Source organism: Zootoca vivipara, chromosome 13, assembly GCF_963506605.1.
Source record: "Zootoca vivipara chromosome 13, rZooViv1.1, whole genome shotgun sequence".
In the NCBI taxonomy this organism is placed as follows: domain Eukaryota; kingdom Metazoa; phylum Chordata; class Lepidosauria; order Squamata; family Lacertidae; genus Zootoca; species Zootoca vivipara.
The window spans coordinates 8,639,217-8,664,939 of NC_083288.1; the positions used below are offsets into that span (position 1 = coordinate 8,639,217).

General features: G+C 44.9%; 1 protein-coding gene across 1 annotated transcript in view; it reads left to right on the plus strand.

Annotated features, from left to right (window-relative positions):
* The first annotated feature begins 2,126 nt into the window (after window positions 1-2,126).
* Window positions 2,127-25,723, plus strand: part of HGSNAT (heparan-alpha-glucosaminide N-acetyltransferase) — a 30,773-nt gene continuing 7,176 nt past the window's right edge. Inside the window, exons 1-17 of the mRNA XM_035136272.2 lie at window positions 2,127-2,293; window positions 6,563-6,678; window positions 7,883-8,019; window positions 8,507-8,628; window positions 9,402-9,471; window positions 11,422-11,491; window positions 13,058-13,167; window positions 14,235-14,311; window positions 15,294-15,324; window positions 16,561-16,721; window positions 17,458-17,573; window positions 18,540-18,661; window positions 19,123-19,249; window positions 20,741-20,827; window positions 21,711-21,788; window positions 22,838-22,908; window positions 22,993-23,105. Of these exons, the coding sequence (XP_034992163.1) occupies window positions 2,191-2,293; window positions 6,563-6,678; window positions 7,883-8,019; window positions 8,507-8,628; window positions 9,402-9,471; window positions 11,422-11,491; window positions 13,058-13,167; window positions 14,235-14,311; window positions 15,294-15,324; window positions 16,561-16,721; window positions 17,458-17,573; window positions 18,540-18,661; window positions 19,123-19,249; window positions 20,741-20,827; window positions 21,711-21,788; window positions 22,838-22,908; window positions 22,993-23,105 (1,711 nt within the window). The 5' untranslated portion in view covers window positions 2,127-2,190. The remainder of the gene's footprint in view (window positions 2,294-6,562; window positions 6,679-7,882; window positions 8,020-8,506; window positions 8,629-9,401; window positions 9,472-11,421; window positions 11,492-13,057; window positions 13,168-14,234; window positions 14,312-15,293; window positions 15,325-16,560; window positions 16,722-17,457; window positions 17,574-18,539; window positions 18,662-19,122; window positions 19,250-20,740; window positions 20,828-21,710; window positions 21,789-22,837; window positions 22,909-22,992; window positions 23,106-25,723) is intronic.

Consider the following 25,723-nt stretch of genomic DNA (forward strand, 5'->3'; position numbering starts at 1 on the left):
AGCGGTATTTGTCAAGAAACTACAGGACTGATGCAAACGTGTCAATGTGACTACAAAAATTAGCAGCAGGTCTAGACTAAGCAGTAATACAGTATGTGAATATAATCTCAATTCAGGATTTGTTCAGCAAGAGTATGGCGCAGCAATAGTTGTCTAGCAGGCTAAGGTGCATTCCATGAGATTTCACTGACACCAACTACACTGCCACAAAACTCTATGGAAAAAGGTAAATCCAGTCCATTAAGTTGCTAAATGTACAGTACAGAATTAGAATTTACTGCAAATGTAGCATCTAGAGCACATTATCTCAAGCAAAAGAAAAAAGAAAATGGCAAGTATTTAAACATTTTCCAAGGTAAAAGATGAGACACTGACCCAATACTGTCATCTCCACAGGGACATAAGTGTTTTTCAAGCGGAATTTTTTGGAATCGACCCTCAAGTGCAGCCAAATATTCCCTCTTGCAAAAGCGAAAGTGCACCTGTACTTTGGAACTGTTACAATTTTGCAAACAGGGTGCCGATGTGTCAAAATGACTCGGTGGAAAATAACCACACCACAGGCAAAATTTCCTTATCACGGCCAAATTATTCTGTTGCTCAATATCATAGAGGCGCCGTCCGATTAAATTATTTGCTTTACTGAAGCCCAAAGTTAATAACCATTGTGGCAATAATAAACCAGGAAAAATAAAGCTTTTGGTCGACAGTTTTAATCCAAGCGCTCTCATGACAATCTTGCGATACTAAGGGCAGGTAGGGTTTAAATTTAAGGTGAAGCCAGCAGTTAAATGTCCTGCGCCAAATCTGTCATTCAGTAGAGGGGAGGTTAGCCTCCAAGAGCAATGAAGAATTTGGAACACAGAATTTCGAACGGGGGGGGGGGGGATCGCCTTAGGAAGTTATAGATTGAACAGCTTCTGTAGATCCGAGGTGAGCAGCGCCTGTCCAAATCTGAGCCCCATATAATAATTGTCGGATTTAGGTTTGATGAGGCCCTAAGCTCCTGAAGATAATGGGGCCCTTTATATGTCCAGCTGTCCTTTGCCAACAACAAATTGCCGCTGTTTTTTGTGTTGAATATATGCTGTATGGTAATTTATGGACCTAATTGGTATTGAAAGCCATTTGCATATGCAGAATGTAGGCACCCTATACATAGAAATGAGCAAACCAATTGATATTTTAGGGAGCAGGCTAGCAGGCGGGGCCCATTACTTACATCATAGGAGCCTACACACTGTTGCTGTATGTACGTTTTATCTTATTTGTTTTTTATCTTATATTTTGGAATTGTACATCCAGCTGTTTTTTCCCTTTCAATTTTTTGGGGGCCCTCCAAGAGAGTGGGGCCCTAGTCCAGGCATAGGCAAACTCAGCCCTCCAGCTGTTTTGGGACTACAATTTCCATCATCCCTGACCACTGGTCCTGTTAGTCAGGGGTGATGGGAGTTGTAGTCCCAAAACAGCTGGAGGGCCAAGTTTGCCTATGCCTGCCCTAAGCTATAGCCCAGGCTTCCTCAACCTCGGCCCTCCAGGTGTTTTTGGCCTACAACTCCCATGATCCCTAGCTAGCAGCCAGGACCAGTGGTCAGGGATGATGGGAATTGCAGTCCCAAAAACATCTGGAGGGCCGAGTTTCCTATGCCTGCCTTAAGCTATAGCCCAGGCTTCCTCAACCTCGGCCCTCCAGGTGTTTTTGGCCTACAACTCCCATGATCCCTAGCTAGCAGGAGCAGTGGTCAGGGATGGTGGGAATTGCAGTCCCAAAAAACATCTGGAGGGCCGAGTTTGCCTATGCCTGCCCTAAGCTGTAGCCCAGGCTTCCTCAACCTCGGCCCTCCAGGTGTTTTTGGACTACAACTCCCATGATCCCTAGCTAGCAGCCAGGACCAGTGGTCAGGGATGATGGGAATTGTAGTCTCAAAAACATCTGGCGGGTTGAGGTTGAGGAGGCCTGCTATAGCTTGTTTAGCTTATAGGTACCGTAAATCCGGCCCTGGCCTGGCTGAGGCAAACGGGACGGGGCGGCGGGGGCGGCGATGGCCGACCGGCGGCAGCGGCCTCGGCCGTTTTCCTGAGGGGAAAAAGAAGAGGAGGAGGAGGAGGAACCGGGAAGCCTCCGCCTCTCCTCCTGCTCCTCCTCCTCCCGGAGGGCGGCCGGCGCGGGCGACTTCGACAGTGGCAAGGATGGCATCGCTGAGAGCAGGCGGCTGGGGCCAGCGGGCCTCCTCCCTCGGCGGGCCGTTCCTGGCGCTGCTCATGCTGGGCTTGGCGCAGCCCCACCACCACGGTAAGCGCCGCCGCCATCCGTCCCTCCATCTCTCCTTCCTCGCCGGTGTCGCCATCTCTCACCGGGGCATCGCTCGGGCGCGCCGCCGCTTCCTCTCTCGCTTCGGGTTTTTGTTTTCCTCAAAACCCCCCCCCCCCGGTTTTTATTATGCATGTTTCCATCTCGTGTTTTTTGTTTTTAATGCCGTGGCGGTTATGCATAGTTTAGTTAATAATGCTAACATTAAAGGCACGGAGTCGCAGGCCCTTTCCAGGCATTTTATTTATTTTTGGGTGGGGGGAGAGGGGCGGAAAGGAAAGCGGGGTTGGCGCCATTGAAAAGCGTTTCGCCTGCCCCGCTTTGCCCTCAGGGTAAAAGGTAGGGGGTTGGCGCTGCTTGTAGGTTTTTAAAATTACATTTATATGCCACTTTTACCCCTCCCAGGAGCTCAGGGGTGGTGGGCGTGGCGAGGGCACATGGTCGTGGGCGTGGCGAGGGGGTGGTGGCGGTGGTTGAGGGGACAACTCAAGTGAATAAATAAAAATACTTCACTAAAAGTTAAGGAACTGGAGATTTTGGCAGGTTTTCCTGAGCACCTGGGGCCAAAAAAGAGTGCTGTATTTTCCCGTGTATATGACTATGCTATTTAACCAATTTTTTAAAATTTTTAAAATTTTTAAAACGGGGTCGTCTTATACACGGAATGCTGAAAATATTTATTTCTTAATTTGGGGCTCAAAAAATAAGAGTCGTCTTATACAGTGGACCCTTATACAGTGGACCCTCTGGAACTAACTTAATTCGTTCCGGGGGTCCGTACGCACCCCAAAAAATCCGTATCCAGAGGCGCCACTTCTGCACTTCCGGGTTTGCCGCTTCCGCATTACTCAAGAGTAACATAACCCAAGGGTCTACTGTACACAGAAAAATACGTTACAGTGGTACCTTGCTTTATGAACAGCCCTGTTTACGAACTATTTGGTTTATGAACTCCGCAAAACCAGAAGTAGTGTCCCAGTTTGGGAACTTTACCTTGGTCTAAGAACAGAATCCAAACGGTGGAAGGGCACCGGCGGCGGGTTGCCCCATTAGGGGAAGCACGCCTCGGTTTAAGAACGGTTTTGGTTTAAGAACAGACTTCTGGAACGGATTCAGTTCGTAAACTGAGGTACCAATGTAATTTAAAACAACAGTTGTTGAGACATATCCTTCCCAATCTGCTAGACAGACCCAGGCAGAGGATGACAGGTGGGTCTCCTACCTCCCCCCCAATAAAGCCTGTCTACAACCATGTATATGGCTCTTCCCCCCCCCCCACATTCCCCCTTTGCTTCATCCTCACAACAGCCCTGTGAGGCAGGTTGGGGCGGAGAGACAGGATCAAGGCCACTTCATGGATTAGTGAGGGATTCGAATCCTGATCTTCCCGCCCGCCTCAACCTTCGGGGTCTCTTAGTCCGGTGCTCTAACAATTGCACCACACTACCGTAGCGCTCTGGTTGCAATGCCCTGGGAACAGGATGTCGGACGCAGCTGGCCTTTGCTGGAACGATTCAGCAAAGCTTAAAAAAAGAAAATATTATTACAGGCTTGTTTGTCTTCCATTTAAAAACCATGGAAGTACAGCTCACAAAAGACGAAACAGAGCAGATTAAAATAAAAAGTTGCAAGCTCTAAAATATGCTTTAAACTAGCTTTTAAAATGGAAAGCTGCCACTGCCACCATCATTTTGTTTTGCATGCCACCCTTTCCCACAGTTTCAAGGCGGCTCACAGATCTGCGTAACCACGAATGTGACAAAAGTAATAAACAATAAATAAAATTGTGTCTGCAAGAACGCAACCAAACAGAGCAATTTCCACATGAATCATAGGAAGAGCAAAAAATAAAGATACCAAAAATTAATACTGTATCAGTGGTGGCAACAACATCTCCCCTCCCCTGCCGCAGACAAAACCCCAGCCCAATACCCTGAACAATATATCCCAACCAATATTTTTTTTTGGGGGGGTGTGAAGCTTTAAATATCATCATATTTAACCCACTTTCCCATCCAATATTCCCACGCTACTTGGATTTCAAAAGGTTTTGCAATGTCTCCCTAGATTGACTCATCAGCCTGGCAGATGTTTAAAAAATGATAATTTCCACCCTTTATTGGGCAAGGTGGTAGAGAGGGCGGTGGAAGATCTGGATTATACGAATTGCCTGGATCCATTTCACGATCTGGATTTGGGCACGGTTCACAGCCTAAATCAGTCTTGCGGGTGACCTGTATCATTAATAGGCCAGCGGATGTCACAGACCGTGGTATCCACTGTGGGATGAGTATTAGGGACACTCTTTCACAGTGCTTTCGCTTCTACCAAGAAGCTCATGTCTGAAAAGTAGCAATGGGAGACTGTTTCAACTCCATCGGCTTTGTGCTGCAGCGTACCACAAGGTAAAATTCCCTCCCCAATGCTGGTTTTAAAAGCCTCTGGGTGCAGCCGTTAGGAGTTTGGGGGCTGTTGCCTGTTCTGGATGGAGTTGCACTGCCTCCGAAAGAACAGGTGCAGAGTTTAGGGGTGCTCCTGGATTTGTCTCTGTCTCTGGAAACCTCTGGTGGCCTCAGTGGCTAGGAGTGCCTTCTACCAGTTATGGCTGCTATGTCAGCTGCAGCCATTCTTGAACAGTTATGGTCTAGCCCCAGTGATCCATGCATGGGTGACCTCAAGGCTTGATTATTGCAATGCGCTCTATGTAGAGGCTTCAGCTGGTGCAAAACACTTCAGCTACTGTTGATAGGAACATACTATCACTAGCACATAACTCCAGTGTACAAATGTCTGCACTGGCTGCACATGCGCTACTAGGTTCAGGGGTCTTGTATTGATTTACAAGGCCTTTAACAATTTGGGCCCAGGATACCCGAAAGACTGCCCAATCCTCTATAAACCTGCCTGATCACGGTGGTCACTTTTAGTGGCCTCCCATGGCTCGATACACAGCTCGTATCCCCCAGGAGTTATGCATTTAGCATTGCAGGCTTAGTTCCTTTCTGAACTTCTGGCACATACTGAACACATTTTTATTTCAGCAGGCATTCTAATTGAAGTTTGGTTTTATAGTGATTTTTAATTTTTGTAAACTGCTTAGAGGCTATTGCACTTAAGCAACATGGTTCAAAACAAACAAATCCTAAGGTTTCTGCCAGGGACCATCCCCACAGGTGTCTAGCTAGACAGGTTTCTCAATGGAAAAGCATTTTTCACACTTACCTTATTTATTCAAAATGCTATACCCCATCCTTGCGCCAATGCATTTCTCAAGGAAGCTTACAGCTGTTAAAAGTGTCATAGGCTTTATAAAAAATATAAAATAGAAACGGGCTCAGCCAAATTCATTGTATAAAGGTATCTACCCAGCAAGACAAAAGTGTGCTGGAACAGAAAAGTCTTCACCAAACAGCAGAAGGCAACAAGGGATCAGGGCCACTTAGCCATTAGTTTCTATTTTAAAAACACTAGCCTGTGCTTAGAGGCCCCCCAGCTCAGAGGACATGACATAGCCCAGTGGTCAAATATGTTTTGCATTCATTAGGCTGTAGTCACAGTCCCTGGCATTGTGTTTGATTGTTGATGTAAAAATATATTTTTGGAACATGATTTTTTGAGTTTGTCATTTCTAAAGATTAGCCGTTATAGTCGTCTACGATCAGCATTTTTACCTGTCTTTTGATGTTTGGCAAATACATCGATTACCAGAACGAAGGCAAGTCATGACCCACAGCCATGTTTGGGGGTGTCAGCAAGAAAGGCAAAAGTCAGTAGCAGTCCAATATCACACTCACTCCAGGGATGTTCACAACAAAGAAACAAGACATACCAAGGAGCTGGAGTAAAGAAATTGTTCCAATATCTCTGCAGTGACTGAATGCTTATGTGCAGCAGCCTTATAAGCCTTCCTCCTAGGCACAGCTGTTGGACATATAAGCTAACCAAGGATTTGGGTCTACTTGTGAGGAAGCTGCTTATGCTCAAGTAGCTAAATTACTTCTGAGGACTAAGCCAGGCACTATGGTGTCTGGCCACAGCTTGGTACTACACCTTCATGTGTTGACATCCTCTTGGGCTTGGAGGTGACTTGGCTTCCATCTCTGCCTCTGAGCCCATCTGCAAAGACGTTTGGGGTTGATATGATGCCTCCAGGTATGTAATCTGGAAAGGATCTGTCTTTGCAGAATTCCCAGTTCATCAGCAATACTGGCTAAACGGTGAAGCTTTCTCTCCATGCCTTATCTCTCACAGACATATCCAGAAGACAACCCTGGGATCTGAAAATTGACCAGGCTTTGCTACAGATTCATAATGAGTTGCTTGGTGAGAACTTAACCGTCTCCTGGATCTCCGATTATTGCTACCAGGTAAGTCATACTCATTGATGGGTAGGTGTGAGTTATTAAATGCCACCCTAAAACTTTCAGTGTTAGAAAGCAATGATGCAGTATAGTTTAATACGTCATTATTTTCCAGAATCTGACATTTCTCCCCTGGGAAAGGAGGACTGGGACTTAGGACCATGGAAATTAAGAGGGGCCATCCAGGACTCAGGGGTGTGGAAAAGGACAAGCCCTTTAGGCATCCCTGCCATGTACAATTTAACAAAATATCTTCACAGTAAAGGGAAGAAACACACAGAAGAAGCCAGATTTTGGCATTGTTGCCTATAGTTGGCTCATTATAGCCATGCAGAAGCCTAGTCTCAGCTCAGTAGTTAAGACCATGGAAGTATGGGTACTTTCCAGAATTCTTCCTGATTTGCAAAATAAAAACTGGGCAAAGAGACATGGTTATAAGCTAGAATGGCACGGGAGGGTGCTTACTCAGGAAATTGACACTGAGAACTGAAATGGTTTAATTTTCTATCCACTCCTGTGTCTGTGGCCTGCTAATGTGCTGGAGGTAGAGCAATGGGTAAAACCATGGTTTCTTGATTTAGAGGTTGTGACAAACCACAGTTAAGCTTTGTAAACCATGATCCATGTCTGAACTGAGCCTGTGTGATTGCTGATATATTTTCAATGGAGAAAATTAGTTCCAGACTCTAATCCCAAGATAATGTGCAAGCAAACCAGTGGTGCTAATGCACATTTTATTTTAGCTAGTATAACTCTTAACATAGGAAACAGACCACGTAGTATTTTTTATTTTAAGATACCATTGTACAATTTTGTCTGATCATTTCTTTTTTTCAGAACAAAACACTACTTTCCTTTAGACCCTTCTATTTGTGTTATACAGTGGTACCTCTAGTTGCGGACACGATCCGTTCAAGGGTGCCATTTGCACCCCTAAAAGTCTGCAACTAGAGCGGCGTTTCTGTGCAAGCGTGGAACGCAATAGAGCGCTTCAGCGCATGTGCGAAGTGTGTAGAACGCTTCTGTGCGTGTGCGTGTGGCAAACCCTGAAGTAAACACTTCCGGGTTTGCCGCATTCGCAAGCTGAAAAGATGCAACATGCACCTTATGCAATAGAAGGTATGACTGTATTTCAAAGATGGTATTTTTATTGTGCCTAGTTTTGGTCACTTCTATATCTTATTTTTGTTCATTTTCCCTTATTTTCCAGTGCTTGCCTCAGGAACTGATTTCTGAACCCATCAACAAAACACCTGAAGAGCCTAGTATTAGCGCTGCTGCTGTGGATTCTCAGCATGCGGTCACCCTGCTGGTCAGTAAGACTAAAGACAACAAAGAAATTTGCAGGTCAGAGCCTTATTTTAGTGTACTGTTCCTTGAAATAGTTCACAGTTGCCAGCATTTGCAATGTCCCCATGACTCTGCTGTGGTTATTTATTTAGTGAAATTACAGGCTTTAATGAAAGTCCAGTAATATACTGTAATGTAAGCATAGTTCCATCAGTAACCATTATTGGAGAGTTTATGTAATTCTGCAGTAGCTGAAGCAGCAGAACTAGCAAAGACAATCTGAATTCATAATAAGAGACAAAGAAGTAGAAAACACTGCATCAGGGTGTGGGGGTTTGCATGCATCAAGTCATCACACAGCTACCTATAGCAGAGGATTAGCACACCAGAAAACAGTGGGTCAGCTTTTAGGCCACGCTAGCATGTAATTATTTAAGTCTGGCTTTTCGAAGGTATCATACATACTGCATTGTGTCAGTGTGATTTCAGAGGCAGTTCTAATTTAAAAGTAACTTCCAGGATATTTTCCCTTTGCTGTTTGCAGGTTACATTATCATTTTGGAGAATTTGGAAACTATTCTCTAGTGGTTGGGAGTCTCCCGGGCAGCATCCCGAAGATTTCATGCAATATAACTGTCAATCAAAGTCCTTCCAACAGCTACCTCCGTATGTTGCTTTATATGTTTATTTTTTAAATTCAAAACATACTAAAAAATAAAAACTGCATATTCTAATTTACATGTATGTATGCCTCTGGGTAAATTAAGGTTAAGGAAAGGGCCGTAGCACTATGGTAGAGCATCTAGGTTAAATGCAGAAGGTCCTAGCTTCAATCCCTGACATCTCCAGGTAGGGCAGCGAATGTCTGCTGTCTGAAACACTGGAGAGCCCTTGGCAGTCAATGTAGATCAGGTGTTCCAGAACCTTGGTCTGCAGACAGTAGCTTCATTCAGGTAGCCCGTGACATGTTTCAAAAACACAATTAAAAACCACACAGCATCTAGCACGGCACATTACAATTGCTACAAGAGGCAGAAAAATCATTAAGTGGGCATTCCAGGACCCTGCATTAAAAAACTAGGGCTCATCTACTGTCAATGCCCCTGTTTTTTTTCAATTCAGTTAATTCATTATAGCCTGACTAACAACCCCCCTGAGCAGATATTCCAACACCTGTTCTTGTTCCTGTGAGCTGTTTATTGAAGAAAACATTCTGAAAGAGGTGTAGCTGTAATATTGGATCATCACAGAGAGCTAGTCAGTGTGAAAAAGAATCTAGTTGGAATGTTAGCAAATGTTCCAATAAAAACTGGGCTGGGGGTGGAGGTGGTGTGAGGATTTTCATTTTTTTAAAGTTTTCTGGAGATATGTGGGATTCTGGCCCAGGATTCTACTTTGCAAACTGGAGTAATTAAAACTTACTATTTTCCTTTGTATAGCAATTTTTTTTGCGTTTCTCATCTACATGGGATTCTTCTCTATTCTGGCATTGGGACAGGTTTGTGTGAAGTAAGTAAAATGTCTTAATAATATACTCCTGTTACTTCCTTTTGAATGTTTCTCCTGCTGGCTATTTGAGGACAGTTCATTTATGCAGTCTGGGAATGTGGCTTGTGGAGCGGTCCTCAGTTCTGTCTCAAAGAGTATTAGCAAAATATATAATGAACAATCAAATTTCCCTGAAAAATAAAGAACAGCATATCTCTGTTTATTCCAAGCCTTCTTTGAACAATTTGTGCTGCCATTGATGACTGTCTATGTGCAGCTTTCCCACCACTCCTTTTATTACTTGCCTGGTGGCAGCACTTACTGCAAGACCTTTCTTGAGGCGTCCAGGCCTCCCTCTTCATCACTTGCTGGGACACTGTTACGAAAGTGTCCTGGGTGCCAGGGATCTGGGCAACTGGGACCCAGGGATTCCACTATGGAGAGCAAGATGACTGCCCTACACAATTAAAGGGTCCTCTCTGGTGTTACAGAGATCACATTGCTCCCTTCAAAGAGTACGCACCATTGATCCTCGTATCCTGTTCCAGAACAGGGATGAAGGGCACGGTAACCCAGTAGCTCTGTTTCTCTCTAGATGCAGGGATGTTGCCAGAAACTGGTTCTGGAAGACAATTGCTCTACCCCATAGCACTTGAGCTCTGGTATTCCACAGTGCTTTATTTTGGGGGGCGGGGGGAGTGTAAGTGGGGTTATTTGGAAATTTGGAGTGAGGTGCCACCAATAAGTTGGTGACACGCAGTTGGTGTCACCATTCTAGTAGCTGAGGTGGTGCACTAGCTTTGACACCTCCTGCCCAGAAATAACCTGATCACTGTTGCTGCTGCTCTGGTAACCTCCAGCTTTGTTGTTGTTTAGTCGTTTAGTCGTGTCCGACTCTTCGTGACCCCATGGACCACAGCACGCCAGGCACTCCTGTCTTGCACTGCCTCCCGCAGTTTGGTCAAACTCATGTTCGTAGCTTCGAGAACACTGTCCAACCATCTTGTCCTCTGTCGTCCCCTTCTCCTAGTGCCCTCAATCTTTCCCAACATCAGGGTCTTTCCCAGGGATTCTTCTCTTCTCATGAGGTGGCCAAAGTATTGGAGCCTCAGCTTCACGATCTGTCCTTCCAGGGAGCACTCAGGGCTGATTTCCTTAAGAATGGATAGGTTTGATCTTCTTGCAGTCCATGGGACTCTCAAGAGTCTCCTCCAGCACCATAATTCAAAAGCATCAATTCTTCGGCGATCAGCCTTCTTTATGGTCCAGCTCTCACTTCCATACATCACTACCTCCAGCTTAGACCACAGCAATATGTGGCACATGGGGGATGCCTTTGAAGGCTGCTTAGGTGGTTCAGTTTGTCTAGAACACAGTGGTTGACAATAGACTGGGACTAGTCAAATGGAACAAATGTCACAAGGGCTTAAATAACTTCGCTGACTGCTAGTCCACTTCAGAGCACAGTTCAAAGCTCTGAATTTAACCTTTAGACCCCTATATCGCTTAAGACCCAGTTACTTCCTAACCCTACATGAACTTGCCCAAACACAGAGGTTATATGCATATATTTCTCTATATATCTCCCCGCCTTCTGCTTTGAGGGTGGGTTGCAGGGAAAAGAACATTTTTGGTGGGAGGGGGCCATCTTTTCCCAGAGAGCACTGACTTTTCCCTTTTAGTGTCTAGTGAAAACCTTTTTATTAATGAGACGTTTACATTTTTATTTCTTTACTTTTATTTTCCTCTTAAGCTTGCTAATACCACTGATACTTTTAGACTGTTTCTGTCTTGCATAATTTGTTGTGTTTTTACTGTTTTGGTCGCCACTGTAAACTTCCTTCAGATTTTCATTGCAAAGTAAAGGACAGGTGATCAAATGCTTTAAGTGGCTAACTAGCTAGCTAGATCAATCACTGGTGTTCCTAGTAAAGAATAAATGGGGACCTTTCTTTACTGCTTAATTCACAGCATCGAACCCATCAGAAACTGGCTTTACAAGAAGATGAACCCTACAGAAACTGATCGACTAATTAATTCAGTAAGTTCTTGGAATAATACAAATTGTCTATTTAAAAAAAACTGTCAAGAATTTGCTGTGAAGTTTGAGGGGTGCACACATAGGTCATGAAAGCTTAGTCACATTGTTTAATGATTCAGTTTTTTGCCTTGTAAAGATGACTGAGTTAAGGCATGTTCACACATGTCTGTTGATTACCTGATGAGTGCAGCACCAAAGTTATCACTTCCATCCTAGAAACCACTATCGCAGATCAGCCATCACCCAGCGTTACCTTAAATGCAATCCTTTTTCAGGGTGGAAACGCAGTTAAGTCAGACATCAAATGATTGTACATGTGTATGAATCAGTTCTCTTGTCTGAAAAAGAGTACTGATTGCTTTTCTTTTTCTTTCTCTAAACGTATGTGCAATGTCTCTTTTTTCAAGTTACATTTTCTACAAATCAGTTTCATTTGTTGAGACATTAGTGTTACATTAATAGTACAGTGGTACCTCAGGTTACAAACGCTTCAGGTTACAAACTCCGCTAACCCAGAAATAGTACCACAGGTTAAGAACTTTGCTTCAGGATGAGAACAGAAATCGTGCTCCTGCGGCGCAGCAGCAGCGGGAGCCCCCATTAGCTAAAGTGGTGCTTCAGGTTAAGAACAATTTCAGGTTAAGAACGGACCTCCGGAACGAATTAAGTTCTTAACCAGAGGTAGCACTGTACTGATTGCTTTTAAGGGGTTTTTTCGCCTGGTAAATGTATATATAGGATTGAAGCCTGAAACTATGCTGGCTACAAATCACTAATGTGACATTAATTATGTTATAGCTTTGATAGGGGAGGGTATTTCACTGGAAGGTTATTTTTTTGGTGTAAGGAATGGTTTTGCCTTCCTTTAGTGTTTTTTCTTTATACAGTGGAACCTTGGGTTACGGTGGGGATCCTTTTCGGAGGCCCCGCCGCAACCCGGAAATGTCGCACATCGAAGCGCTGCGTCTGCACATGCACGAAGCGCAATTTAGCGCTTCTGCGCATGCGTGAGCGGCGAACCTGGAAGTAACCTGTTCCGGTACTTCCGGGTTCGCCACAGACATTCGCCGAAGTGGACGCAAACAGAGGCGGCCGCAGAATGAGGTTTGACTGTACAGGAAGCAGGCATGGCTCTTGTGTAGACAGGGCCGGCTCTAGGGGTAGGCTGGGTGGCGCCAGGGCGCCGGCCTGGCAGGAGGGCATCGCGTGGAAGCCCTGCGCCCGCCCACCAGCCGCAACAAGAAACGGGGCAGAGTGGGGGCGCCGGAGCGATCTCCACACCACGGCGCCCGGGCGCCCGACATGGTTGAGACGGCCCTGTGTGTAGAGAAATACTTTTGTAGGTGTGCTTCCTGTCACCAGGGCAGTAGCACGATGAGAGAAGCTGCACTTATTGGAAAGGCACTGGACCCATGTCTCATATTTGGAATTTGGTAACGCTAAAGAGGAACTCTCACAGAAGACAATCAATAAATAGATGCCTATAAACCTGTTCTAAATGGCTTGGGCTTTGTTCGAGACCATCCACCCCATTGCTAATTTTTCCTTGTTTCCTTTCTATTCAAGGAGCTTGGATCCCCAAGCAGAGCAGATTCTGCTGGTGGCGATTTGCCGGCTGGGGTATGGAGTTCCGCTTCCTCCCTGCAGAGGCTTCGTTCCCTGGACACGTTTAGAGGGTAACTTTCAGCTCTGAAGGATTTCATACCAGAAAAATTCAAAGACGTTTCTGTAATGTGTTCGGGGAAATTAAAACCAGTCTCTTTCAGAGTTAATGCTCTTAGCTGTTTTCTGTGGCATTGGGGCTCATAGAGAGGAGAATCCATTTGTGCTAGATGCCATGAAAAATCCAGCAATAGATAATGATCAGTACAAACAGAACACTGCCTGTTTCTTAAGGGATTCAACCCAGCCACAGATTACATGCCGCCTCTCCCCAGTTCCTCTCAGCTCCAGCACATGAAAGAAGGCATGATCTCTTGGTTCATTCTCTATCCCTTAACTGTGGGCAGTCCCCAAAACACAGCAAGCCCAGGGAAATGCTGGGATAAAATGGAAAATACAAACTCTGCATTATAACATTATCTTGGCAGATGGAGAAGAACATTTGGTAGGAACTGTCACTTTCTGCCTTCTGTATACAGATCTGTTCCACCCTCCCATTTGTAACAGATCTGGGACCAATAAACTGTGATAGATTTATTTAGAGTCTTGGAACTTAAAGTCAGTTACAATCACCTGCAAACCAACCACTGCAGAAGTAATGAAACAAGGTAGCCTTCTCTTAACAAACTACATAGTTCAGTTGGAAGCACGCGAGACTCTTAATCTCAGGGTTGTGGGTTTGAGCCCCACACTGGGTGATAAATTCCTCCATTACAGGGGGTTGGGCTAGATTCTTGCCTCCTCTCACAAGGAGGCAAGGTTACATCAAGAGAAGCCTCTGAATCATACCTTTTAGGATTAAATAAATACAGTGTTTTTTCTGGGGGCATGCAGGGGGGTGCATACCCCTAAACATTTTGTGAATCTTTGTCCATTTACTGTATTTATTTTTCCTGATTTGAACTATAAATTGGTGATTTCCTTGAGTCAAAATTAGAGTACCCCTAAACATTTTTTAAGAAAAAAAGCACTGAATACATATATAATAATTTAGAAATTTTCTTCTCAGACAGCGATAGTTAACCATTTTAATGGTGAGGTATGTGAGGTATATAATCTTCCTTTGCTTTCCCCTTTGTAGGCTGGCCCTTGTAATTATGGTCTTTGTGAATTACGGTGGAGGAAAGTACTGGTTCTTCAAGCATCAGAGCTGGAATGGTAAATGTTGTTCTTGACTTTCACTTCATTCATAGAAATGGGTGTTATTGGACCATAGCAAGCCAGGCACTCCTGTCTTCCACTGCCTCCCGCAGTTTGGTCAAACTCATGTTCGTAGCTTCGAGAACACTGTCCAACCATCTCGTCCTCTGTCGTCCCCTTCTCCTAGTGCCCTCAATCTTTCCCAACATCAGGGTCTTTTCCAGGGAGTCTTCTCTTCTCATGAGGTGGCCAAAGTATTGGAGCCTCAGCTTCACGATCTGTCCTTCCAGTGAGCACTCAGGGCTGATTTCCTTCAGAATGGATAGAAATGGGTAGAGAGGGCCAAACTTGCCTAATCTACTTTCTGGGGCCAAATACCAAATGTCTGCAAGAGAAGCTGAGTGTGCAGGTAACAAACCCACTCTAGGCCACACTTGCTGAGGCCTAACTATAGATGGCATGTAAATGCCCATAGTTGAACCCCAACAACCCCCCTTTTCGGGAAAAGTTTCAGGAGGGGGCAATTTGTAGTGGAAAAACAGTAGGAGGGATATTTAAGTCTTTACCTATCTATCATTTATTTGCTCTAAATTGCTCTTCTTGAAGTGTTTTTATCCTACCCTTGGAGGGAAAGCACATATTCAGAGCCCTGTGGGAAGAGAAGCAGTGTTGTGTGGGTGTGGGTGGGTGTGTGAGAGAGAATTGAAGCAGAGAATAAAAGGTTGGAATGAGTTAAGGCTCGCCTGCCCATGCTACTTCTCCACTACAAAGTCCCTCTTCCTCTTTTGGCTTTTTCTAAAAAGAAGAAAAGTGTTGTTCGAGCTTGGTTACACACATTTTGCTTGTAACATTTAGTTAAACTATCAGTTGCACATATTTTAGCAAGGGAAGAAAGTTATTAATATGTTTTAGGTCTAAACATTTGGTTTCTACCTGGAGACTAACTACTAGTTGACCCTTTATTATGAAGTTTGATTAATTTCCCATTTTCTCTTTATAGGACTAACCGTAGCAGACCTTGTCTTTCCATGGTAATTCATCCTGATTGCTATTATGACTTCGCAGAATTCAGGAAAATTTATTCAGAAGAGACCCATATGGGGTTTTCTTTTACTGTATGTCAGTTGGATCAAGCTTGTTTTGTCCTGGATTCTCAACAGTTTTAATCGTCACAATTGTTTTTTTAGAATTACTGTAGTTTTTCTCACTCTTGTAATTGTAAAGTAAAAAAGCTCAAATAGCAGCATGAAATCTTAAATCTTCTTGAAAGGGGGTATCCAAAAATGAATTAACTTATGTTTAAGTTTACAAATCAGTTTTGAAATCCTGAAAAGACAGACAGATTCCTGCCATACACCTATATACTGATTTTCACTTTACATGTTGTATTTGTGTGTAAATTCAATATATATACCTTGGAAACAGTTACCATGAAGAGACTGAGTTCTCATGTTTGAGGGTGGATGCTTGGAGTGGTGTGGCTCTGTTTTGTTCATAAAATTTGGGGAAACTCATTTTGCCTTTTTACAGAAGGCAACTGTGCACAGCACCAATTAGCAGAACACGTGACATTATGAACGGCGATCGCCTTTACCAGTTTCTCAACATTAATAAAAACTGATTTGGTTTGGGCTTTTTAAAAAATAACAAACAAATTTAGAACTGGAGTACAGAAGACAGACAGCCTGTCTGAAAAGTGGAAGCTGCCATATATCCAACAGAATTCAGTTCGCTGTTTAATATGTATGCCAATAGGCAATGCATGAGTAGGTGAAAGTGGGCTCACATTATATGAGAGAAAAACATTCAAAGTCCTGTTTTAAAGACTGCCCACATCTTGAATATATTTTTAGTGCTTCTGCCTTCCCCAGTCATACCCCTACCCCACAAATTAAGACACTGAACTTTCCAGTGTCCTCTAGGACAGTTTTCCCCAACTATAGGTCCTCAGATGTTCCTGGACTACAACTCCCAACACCACCCCCATTCAGCATGGCCTATGCTCAGGGGTGATGGGTGTTGTAGTCCAACAATATCTAGAGATGGCTGGTCTATGATGTATGAAGGGCTCTTGGGGAAAATATGAGGAAAAGAAGCCCAGGCCCATGTCAGCTGAGGAATGAGGGTGGATGTCTGTAGTTACCGCCACCTTCACCACATCTGTTAGTGAAGGGCTCCCCGAATCCCCTGCTCTTTGGACAACATATGCTTCTTAGATCTGCCTTGAGCAGGCATGATTCCCCCCTCCCTTCCTCTTGCCTCTCCAGGTTTGTGTTCATCATGGGCACCTCCATTTCACTGTCGCTGAGTTCCATGTTGAGAAGGGGACGTTCCAAATGGCAGCTGCTGGGGAAAGTCCTGTGGAGAAGCATCCTCTTGTTTTTAATAGGGGTCATAGTTGTGAACCCAAATTACTGCCTTGGGCCATGTGAGTGTTGGGAGATTTGTTTCTTTTCATGCTGACTACAAAATGCGCCACTTCACTTTTACACAGCTTCCCCTTGTGTTGCTGGCTCTGTGGCAAATCCCATTAGAGTTGTGACGCTGCCTCCCCACCCCCATATATTAGATGGGATAAAATAGTCCCAGAAGAAATGAAGCCTTCTCAAGACCCCACAGTTCAAAGGATAATTTTCTAATCTGACTTCCTGAAAGGCAGCACTCAAGACCAGGGGCCCTCAGACCTAAAGAATTGCAGAAACAAGAGAGTGAGGCCCTTTGTCTGAGCTTTTTATTTAGTGAATAGAATTTCAGACTTTATAATAGTAGAATACAGTACTGAAAAACTTGTCTTATCATATAGCAGTCCTTACAACTGCATAATGTTATAGGCTAAATGGCAGAGAAGCCCCTTAGGAGGAATGCATTTTCCAGTGTGTCGTGTGGCTGAGAGCAACCCAGACTGTGCAGCTTAGTACCATAAGGCTGTACAGAACTGGGTTGTCCAGAGATTTTCATAGGATTAGACTCAGTCACAGTTACTTCTGCAGTAAATATTCTGAGCACAATTAAGGCACCAATTAAAATAAGCAGCTGAAACATCTTAATATGAAACCACCATCTGCAACAGCATGTATTGTCTTTGCATCAGATCCAGATTTGCATCAGTTAGCTCTCTAATAATGCAGGACTGACTTTTACATTGCTTTTTATGCCTTCTGCAGTGTCCTGGGGCAACCTCCGAATTCCAGGTGTGCTTCAGAGACTAGGCTGCACATACCTTGTGGTTGCTGCGCTTGAGCTCCTCTTTGCCACTCCTGTGCCTGAGAACAGTGCTCTGGTAAGTGAGTGGCCTAACAGCTGGATCTGAACATAGGGAGTGAACAGAAGGCTGCTTTGGTCACCATTTGCCTGCTGCAGCACAATCGTAGTCTAACTGAGGAAAGCTGAAATGGCTTCAGAAGTAGAACCCTTGCTGTGCATACATTCTTCTTAATGAGTGCTGTTAAAAAGTTACATGAAGCATTGGACAATAAATAGAAGATAAGGTTCGTAGGAGCATAAAATAAGAAACAGCAAGATTATACTAAAACCTAAATACAGTACCCAATGAAATAGAATGCTACCTATGTAAAACAACAGCCATAAGAGGATGTGGCACGTAGAAGGAAATGGTCTTTCAGCAATAGCAGAAATACGCTGCACCTTCATTCACTGCTCAGACACAATTTGTGGTCCTATAAAGGTGGAAGGGCATTTAGTTTTGTAACTTGTTCTTTTTGCAACCTGTGCAGTGTCCCCTTTTTATTGTTGTATTTCTCTCCCACCCATAAATTAAAGCAAATAAACATAAAAGCAGCTATATTCTAATCCAGGCATCCCCAAACTTCGGCCCTCCAGATGTTTTGGCCTGCAACTCCCATGATCCCTAGCTAACAGGACCAGTGGTCGGGGAAGATGGGAAATGTAGTCCAAACCATCTGGAGGGCCAAAGTTTGGGGGTGCCTGTTCTAATCAGTACTGCCAACCAAGAAAAACAAAGCCTTTTGCTGACATTATGAGATGGTAATCTACCTGTTAAAAGCTTAGATCCAATACCTAAAATAGAATAAAGAAAAATATCATATAATGAAATTAGAACCTGTAGAAATTGGGGGGGGCACTTAACAAAAGGCATAGGAAAAAACAAGCCAGGATGCTTTTAGATAGCTGAGCAGTTGTGATTAGTGGCGCTGCTTGTTCTTGAAGGCATGTCATCTATTGGGTTACTCAGTCATAATTTACTTTTTCTTCTATGTTTCAACAGGAAGCTCCATACTCTGCTCTCCAAGATATTCTTCCATATTGGCCCCAGTGGCTTTTCATGATGGCGCTTGAAGCAGTTTGGCTGTGCCTCACCTTCCTGTTAAACGTCCCTGGGTGTCCAACGTCAGTCAAAGCTTAGATCTTCTTTCACTTTGTTAGCTTTTCTTAGGGTCGTATTTTCCAGATACCTAGAGAACTGGTTTCATTAGGACTCCAGGTGTCTGACATGTGGAAATCCAGATGACACCTCCCCCCCCCCCCCGGACTTGGAGGCAGAACTTGCTATGACATTTTCATCTGCGAGTCTGTTTGAAATTAATAGAAACCATCAGAATGTCATGCCATTCTTGGGTACTCCATGCAACGTGAGAATAGCAGCCAAGGTGGGTGGTGGGCTGTTTTCCAGGTGTGGGGTCCCAGCAAATGTCTTGCCACTCTTGATAACCTGACAACTCAGGATGCTGATTTCCAGCCACACTAGATTTCCCCAGAGTGCTGAACAAATGGAGATAATTGTCTCTTTCCCAATAACTCATCTCAGGCCACTTCTGACCATGTGGCTCACTTCCTGTTTTTCCTTCTAGAGGTTATCTTGGCCCCGGAGGCATTGGCGATTTTGGAATGTACCCCAACTGTACTGGAGGAGCAGCTGCTTATATTGATCAATTGCTTCTAGGAGAAAAACACATCTACCAGCATCCATCTTCTAACGTAAGTGGTTGAAGCTTCTCGTGCAACCATCGTCCATCTCCAAAATGAATAGATTGTCAGTGGCCTGCTTGATTTTTTTTAATCATCTGGTTATTCTAAAGTACAAAGTTACATGGAAAAATGCAGTGTGTGTTTTTTCAGTTCTTCAGAGCTGAACACTAGGCCACGTCCCTTGCCAACAGCTCTTTAATGCAGCTACCAGCGTTTTGACGCTGTTTTACTTAGAAGAGGTGCTGGATTTATGCAGTATTATTTATAGTGGCAGAAGACACGACATGAAAACGCACATCTGACATCAGCTGAGGAGATAAGCTTCACTCTCAGCCCCATTCAGATTTGGAATCTTGTTCTATAAATGGTTGCTCAAACAAAATCAGCACCCTGTACATTAATTGTAGCAGCTCCAGGATTAGTCAAATTTCACTCATGCCAAAAAGTTAGGCAAGGACCAGGAGCAAATCTCACTAAGATAGTTTATGCGGCCAAATTCTTTACTGCAGTGATGCTTGATAGCCAAGGAAATACTGTTCAGTGGGTTGTTGCTATTGCTCCAGCAATATTGCAACCATATCAGCAACTCCAGTGAACCTGCTTTGGATTTCTTCAGTTGCTATTCCCTCTCTGAATTTCTGTGAATGAGATCAGTAAGGGGTGGGGGTGGATTCTTGGTGCAGAGAGTAAGTGCACAGGCCCCAGAGTTTCCCCTAATCTCACACAGGGATTTGGGGACAGAAGTAACATGCAAGCAGGCAACATTTCTGAACATTAAACAGTGATTCCAGTGCTAAACTCAAACTGGAATTGAGGAGAATAAATACCAGAATAGTATGTGGAAAAGTTAAGACAAAAAAGGAGACTCTAGCTTAAGCAGACTTGGAAGACTAGAATAACATGCACATTTCCACATACACACAAATAGCTGATAAATTACATTCTGATTAATTTTAAGGAAAATCAAGACACAAAATATGGGGACATAGGAGGACTAACATAGCTAAGAGCAGTTATGAACTCTCAACATACGCAGACAAGAAGAGAAAAACAGAACTGAAGCAAATCAGTTTTCAGCAGGAAATATGCTTAAGTTACAGATTTCAGCAGGAAATGTGCTTAGATCAGGATATTTGGCATGCCTGCCTGAAAAAGTCTAAATTAAGAAATAAGGAACCTAATGCAGGGAGTCTTTATCCTGTGTTTGGAAACCATATTTGCTTAGCTTGTTCGGAACAAGCAAGGCAAGGAACTGGATGAGTAGGGCATGTCATTTTAGGGGGTCAAACTTAATTTTTGCAAATTTCTTAAAAATAATTCAAATTTCTCTGATCTGATCTATCACTGCTTAGTTCAGATGGTGGGGAAGGACTCCAGTAGACCCCAGGTACACTTTGAAGCAGGGATACCACCACCTTGTTTCGAGAGTTGGGACCATATTATAAAACACCTCACAGAAAGTCTGCCAGCCTTTCATAGTGTGCACTTCTTCATTTATAGGTTCTTTACCTGACTACAGTAGCCTTTGACCCCGAAGGAATTTTGGGAACAATCAATTCTGTTGTCATGGCATTTTTCGGACTTCAGGTAGGATACCTTATTGTTACATTTAGGCAGAAAAGCTGTATGGCATTATTACTGTAAATCCCAGGTGTTGTAGTGAGGAAGTTCCTTCTCTAGAGAGCGTAACAGCCCAAACCTATAAACTTTTAGGGCATATGAATGGCTATCGCAGAACATCTCTCCATAATATAATCTTGGCATTGCAGATATGATGCAGTGTTCAGTACCACGGACAACTGTCCCAGGATAGAAACAGAAAGAATCCATCTCAAAGAGGACGAAGAAACAAGAAGGGGGGTTGGAGATTTTGCATAGATATTTTGAAGCAGCATTATTATGTAAGATGCTGGGAGAACGTTTGCATCAATATCTTGGAAAATCTGCAGAATTACTGAGTTCTACTTTAGATTTGGGCGCAGGTGGTGCTGTGGGTTAAACCACAGAGCCTAGGGCTTGCCGATCAGAAGGTCGGCGGTTTGAATACCCACAACGGGGTGAGCTCCCATTTTTCGGTCCCAACTCCTGCCAACCTAGCAGTTCGAAACCATGTCAGTGCAAGTAGATAAAATAGGTATCGCTCCGGCAGGAAGGTAAACGGCGTTTCCGTGCACTGCTCTGCTTTGCCAGAAGCAGCTTTGTCATGCTGGCCACATGACCTGGAAGCTGTACGCCAGCTCCCTCGGCCAATAACACAAGATGAGTGCCTCAACCTCAGAGTCGGTCACGACTGGACCTAATGGTCAGGGGTCCTTTTACCTTACTTTAGATTTTGGCTGTGGTGCTCTTGTCACCATTCCCCCCCCCATTTCAGTTAATTAGTCCCTTTCCCTATCAAACCCATTCTAGGCAAGGCCATTGTTCATGTTTTCAACTTCTCCTTTCTTTTCTTTTCTTTTTTACTTTTAAGGCAGGAAAAATTCTCATGTTCTACAAAGACCAGCACAGACAAATAATGCTCCGTTTCTGTGTGTGGAGTATAGTCCTGGTAAGTCTCAAATGCTATATTAATACAATTCAAGTCACAAATACTGAATTAATTGAATTCAAAATGTTTCCTTCCCAATCCTTTAAGGCTTTTTTTCTTCTTAAGACTTTAGTTCAGAATAATCCTCTGTTGAGATCTTTTTCTGTGAATACCTGTTTCAAAACCCATCAAAACCCATTTTTTATGGTGTATAATAAAAACTCAACACCTACAATTCAGTACAGAGTTAACGCCTAAAGGCACCTAAATTTGTGTTGGACATATCAGTAGTTGGTTAAAGAGCAGGAATATATGGATGTTTCCCCCAGTGGAGGGGAGTAGGAAAAGGGGCCCCACGAGGATCTGTTTTGGGACTGGTGCTCTTTAATATGCTCACAAATGACCTGGAGTTAGAGGTAAGCAATTAGGGTGACCAATTTACTCAGGATAGGTAAAACAATAATAAATTGTGAAGAATTCCAAACGAATCTCTCTAAACTGAATGTGTGACAAAATGACAAATATGGTTCAATGTAGTAAGTGTAGAATGATGCACAATTCACATATACATTGATGGAGTCTTAGCTGGTGGGTCCAGCTGACTAAATGGATAGCTGTGTAAAAATACTGACCCAGCATGTCATAGCTATGAAAAAAAGAAATATATGCTAGGGGTCATCAGGAAAGGGATTGAAAAATACAGCGGTCAATATCTGAATTCCTTTGTACAGATTTATGGTGCAACTACACCTGGAATACTGCACTTTTGTTCATTTGTTTTCTGTCACTTTGGAAGTTTATTAAAATGAAGGGTAGCAATTTCAATACAGAATAGTTCTGAGTTTGTGAGTTCTGATGATATGCTTTCTTTCATCTTTCTCTGTTAAGATTGCTTTGGAAGATGCTCCCTGTGTGTTTTGAGAGGTCTTTGCTATGTCTTGAGAGCAGGGGTGGGGGGCGGGGAGACCAAAGCATTTAACTCAGTTGCATGGCTTTGCCCTTGACATGATGGAACATTTCACGGTAATTCCACAAAATTCCTTTCTCACTGCAAATCACCTGTTTTTCAGGGCGCTATTTCTGTTGTATTGACCAAAGGCACAAAAGACCAAGGCTTTGTTCCTGTCAACAAGAATTTATGGTGAGTAGAATAAAAAGTCGCTTCAATACTGTACGGTAGCATTTCCTAGACATTTCCTGAACGGCTCTTTTGAAATTCCTGCAGGTCCATTTCATATGTGACAACGCTGAGCTGTTTTGCCTTTGTGCTTCTGCTGTTAGTGTACTATCTTGTAGATGTGAAGAAAGTGTGGTCAGGAGCTCCCTTTTTCTATCCAGGTAAGTGTGCTTTAAAGGAAATTGTTCTTATTTGAACTAAGTAAATACAGAAATAGAAGGGGAAAGCATGATGTGAGGGACAGGGGATATCGCGAAGTCCCTCCCCTCCTGAGTTCAAGCCCGTCCCCGAGCAAAGGGGAAAGCAGGGAGAGTTCCGATTCCAGTGGGGAAGCAGGAAGTCGTGTCCGAGGCTCAGGCAAGGTAGAGGAGCCAGGGTCCCAGGTGGGACAGGAAGGGGCAAGCAAGGGGGGAAGACCCATCCCTCCAACTCCAGAATTACGCAGGAAGAGGAGGGGCAAGAGGATGGGTCTGCCAAAGCTTTTGTGTTGGAGAAAGACGCGCCAAAAGCCATTAGGAGGTTCTGAAACCGACTGACAACATCGCTCCGTGTAAATAGCAATGACTTGAGCACTGTAAATACGCAGCACCAATAAAAGAATAAAATGCAGAGCTGCGTAGCGTCGTTACTCTGAAGTAGTCCACTCCGGCCACTGTGACAGCAACCTCCTAATCATTTTTGGGCTATTTCGGAGTTGCCGGGATGAGCGTGTCCGAGGCGGAGAAGTGGCGGCAGATCGCTGAGCAAGCCCAGCTAGAACTGCAACAGCTGTCGCTGCAGGCGCAGGGAGAATTGAAGGCAGCTAAAGAGGAGACTAAGAAGGTCCAGGACGACCGGCTACAACTTGCGGAACAGGTGAGAGAGCTCCAGGAAAAAGAGCAGCATTTAAGGGCGGTGGCGGTAGACCTCCAAAACAAGCTGGATGCAGAGAAAAACAAGGCGGGAGGGGCTCCCCAAGTCCAAGTGCTGCCAGGAAGGAGAGCAGGGACCCTTGTAAGCAAGTTCAATGGAGACCCGAAGGAGTTTCAGGGCTTTGAGACTGAGATCGTGTATGCTCTTGAGCTGCACCAGAATGAGTTCCCCGATGATGAGCACAGAGTAGCGTTTATTGTGGAACATCTCACCGGAGCAGCCAGGGAGTGGCTAAGACCATTAATCGCAACCAAGAATCCTTGCATGAAAAATGTCCAACAATTTCTAGAAGGTTTGAGGACGATGTATTCGTCCGATAGTCATTTGGACCAGACTAAGGAGGAACTGCATAATTTACGCCAAGGAAATATGACAGTTCGCGCATATTGGGCGAAATTCACCATGCTGGTGCACAGACTGGGGTGGGTTTTGGATTCGCCTCCCATGCAAGCTGCGTTTTACTTGGGTTTGAGCGAGGAGGTGAAGGATGAACTCTCGAGAGGTCCAAAGCCCAGTACTATGGATCAGCTGAGCAAAGCAGCTCTGGCGGTGGGGGTGAGGCAGGAATCCCGGTGGAACGACAAGCAAGCGACGCGCGCAAAGCGGGCTTGGTTCCCACGGTCGCAGGAGAAGCCACTCCCTCAACAACCCTTTCAGGCCACGCCTGGAGCCAGCCAGGACCAGGAGCCCATGCAGATTGATAGCGCGCGCGCGCGGGCTTTTCAAACCCCAGCGGCGCCAAGACGCAAGGAGGGAAGGGGCGGGAATTGCTTTCTCTGCAACTCACCCCAGCATCTCGTCAGAGACTGCCCACATCGCAGGGAGTGGCAAGGAAAGGCGGGAACGGTGGTGCCCTCCCCCACTGACGCAGCACCACAGCAGGGAAACGGGAAAGCCTGGCTGCAGGAGACAAGGGGCAGCAGCCAGGCACAGTCAGCAGACAACAGCCCCAGCCCGCCCACCCGCACAGAGAGGTGCAGAGCCAGCCCACCCCTCCCAGAGCAGGAGTGGTTCTAGAAGTGACGCTAACGCTCCCAAATGGCTATCCCCTGACGGTCCTCGCCTTAATTGACAGTGGGGCGTCCGCCAACTTCTTCTCGAGAAGCTTTGCAGAAGAGCACCAAATCCAGCTTTTGCAGTTGGATTTTCCTCTGCACGTAGCAACCATTGACGGCAGGGAGCTGCTGGGAGGGGCCATCACACATCAAACCCCCCCCATGAGAATGACGGTGGGAAGGCACTCAGAGACACTGGCGTTCAACGTCACCACCATCTCAGACCCCCCCATCGTCTTGGGCATGAGCTGGCTGGCGCGCCACGACCCCTCCATCAGTTGGCACCAGAGGTGCATCACGTTTGGGTCAGACTTTTGTCTGGAACATTGCATGCAGCACCAACCAGGGGAGGGGCCTCCGATAGCCACGGTGGCCACCATGCATATCAAAGGGGGTGAGGCAATACCCAAGCAGTACTGGGACCTGCAGGAGGTCTTCAGCGAAGCGGAGTCCGACCACCTACCCCCGCACAGGCCTTTTGACTGCCAGATCAACCTGGTGCCAGGGGCGACGATACCCCCAGCCAAGCTGTACGCCATGTCAGACCAGGAGCTGGAGGATCTGCGCGCTTTCATCGACAAGAACCTCAAGCGGGGGTTCATAAGGGAAAGCAAGGCAGCAGGGGGCAGCCCGGTCTTCTGGGTGGACAAGAAAGACACGCAACAGCGCCGTCTTGTGGTGGACTTTAGACGGCTGAATTCGGTGACAGAGCCCGTGGCTTTCCCCATGCCCAGAGTGGATGATCTCCTGACAGCGGCACGCAGGGGCAAGATTTTCACCAAGCTGGACCTAAGGGGGGCGTACAACTTGAT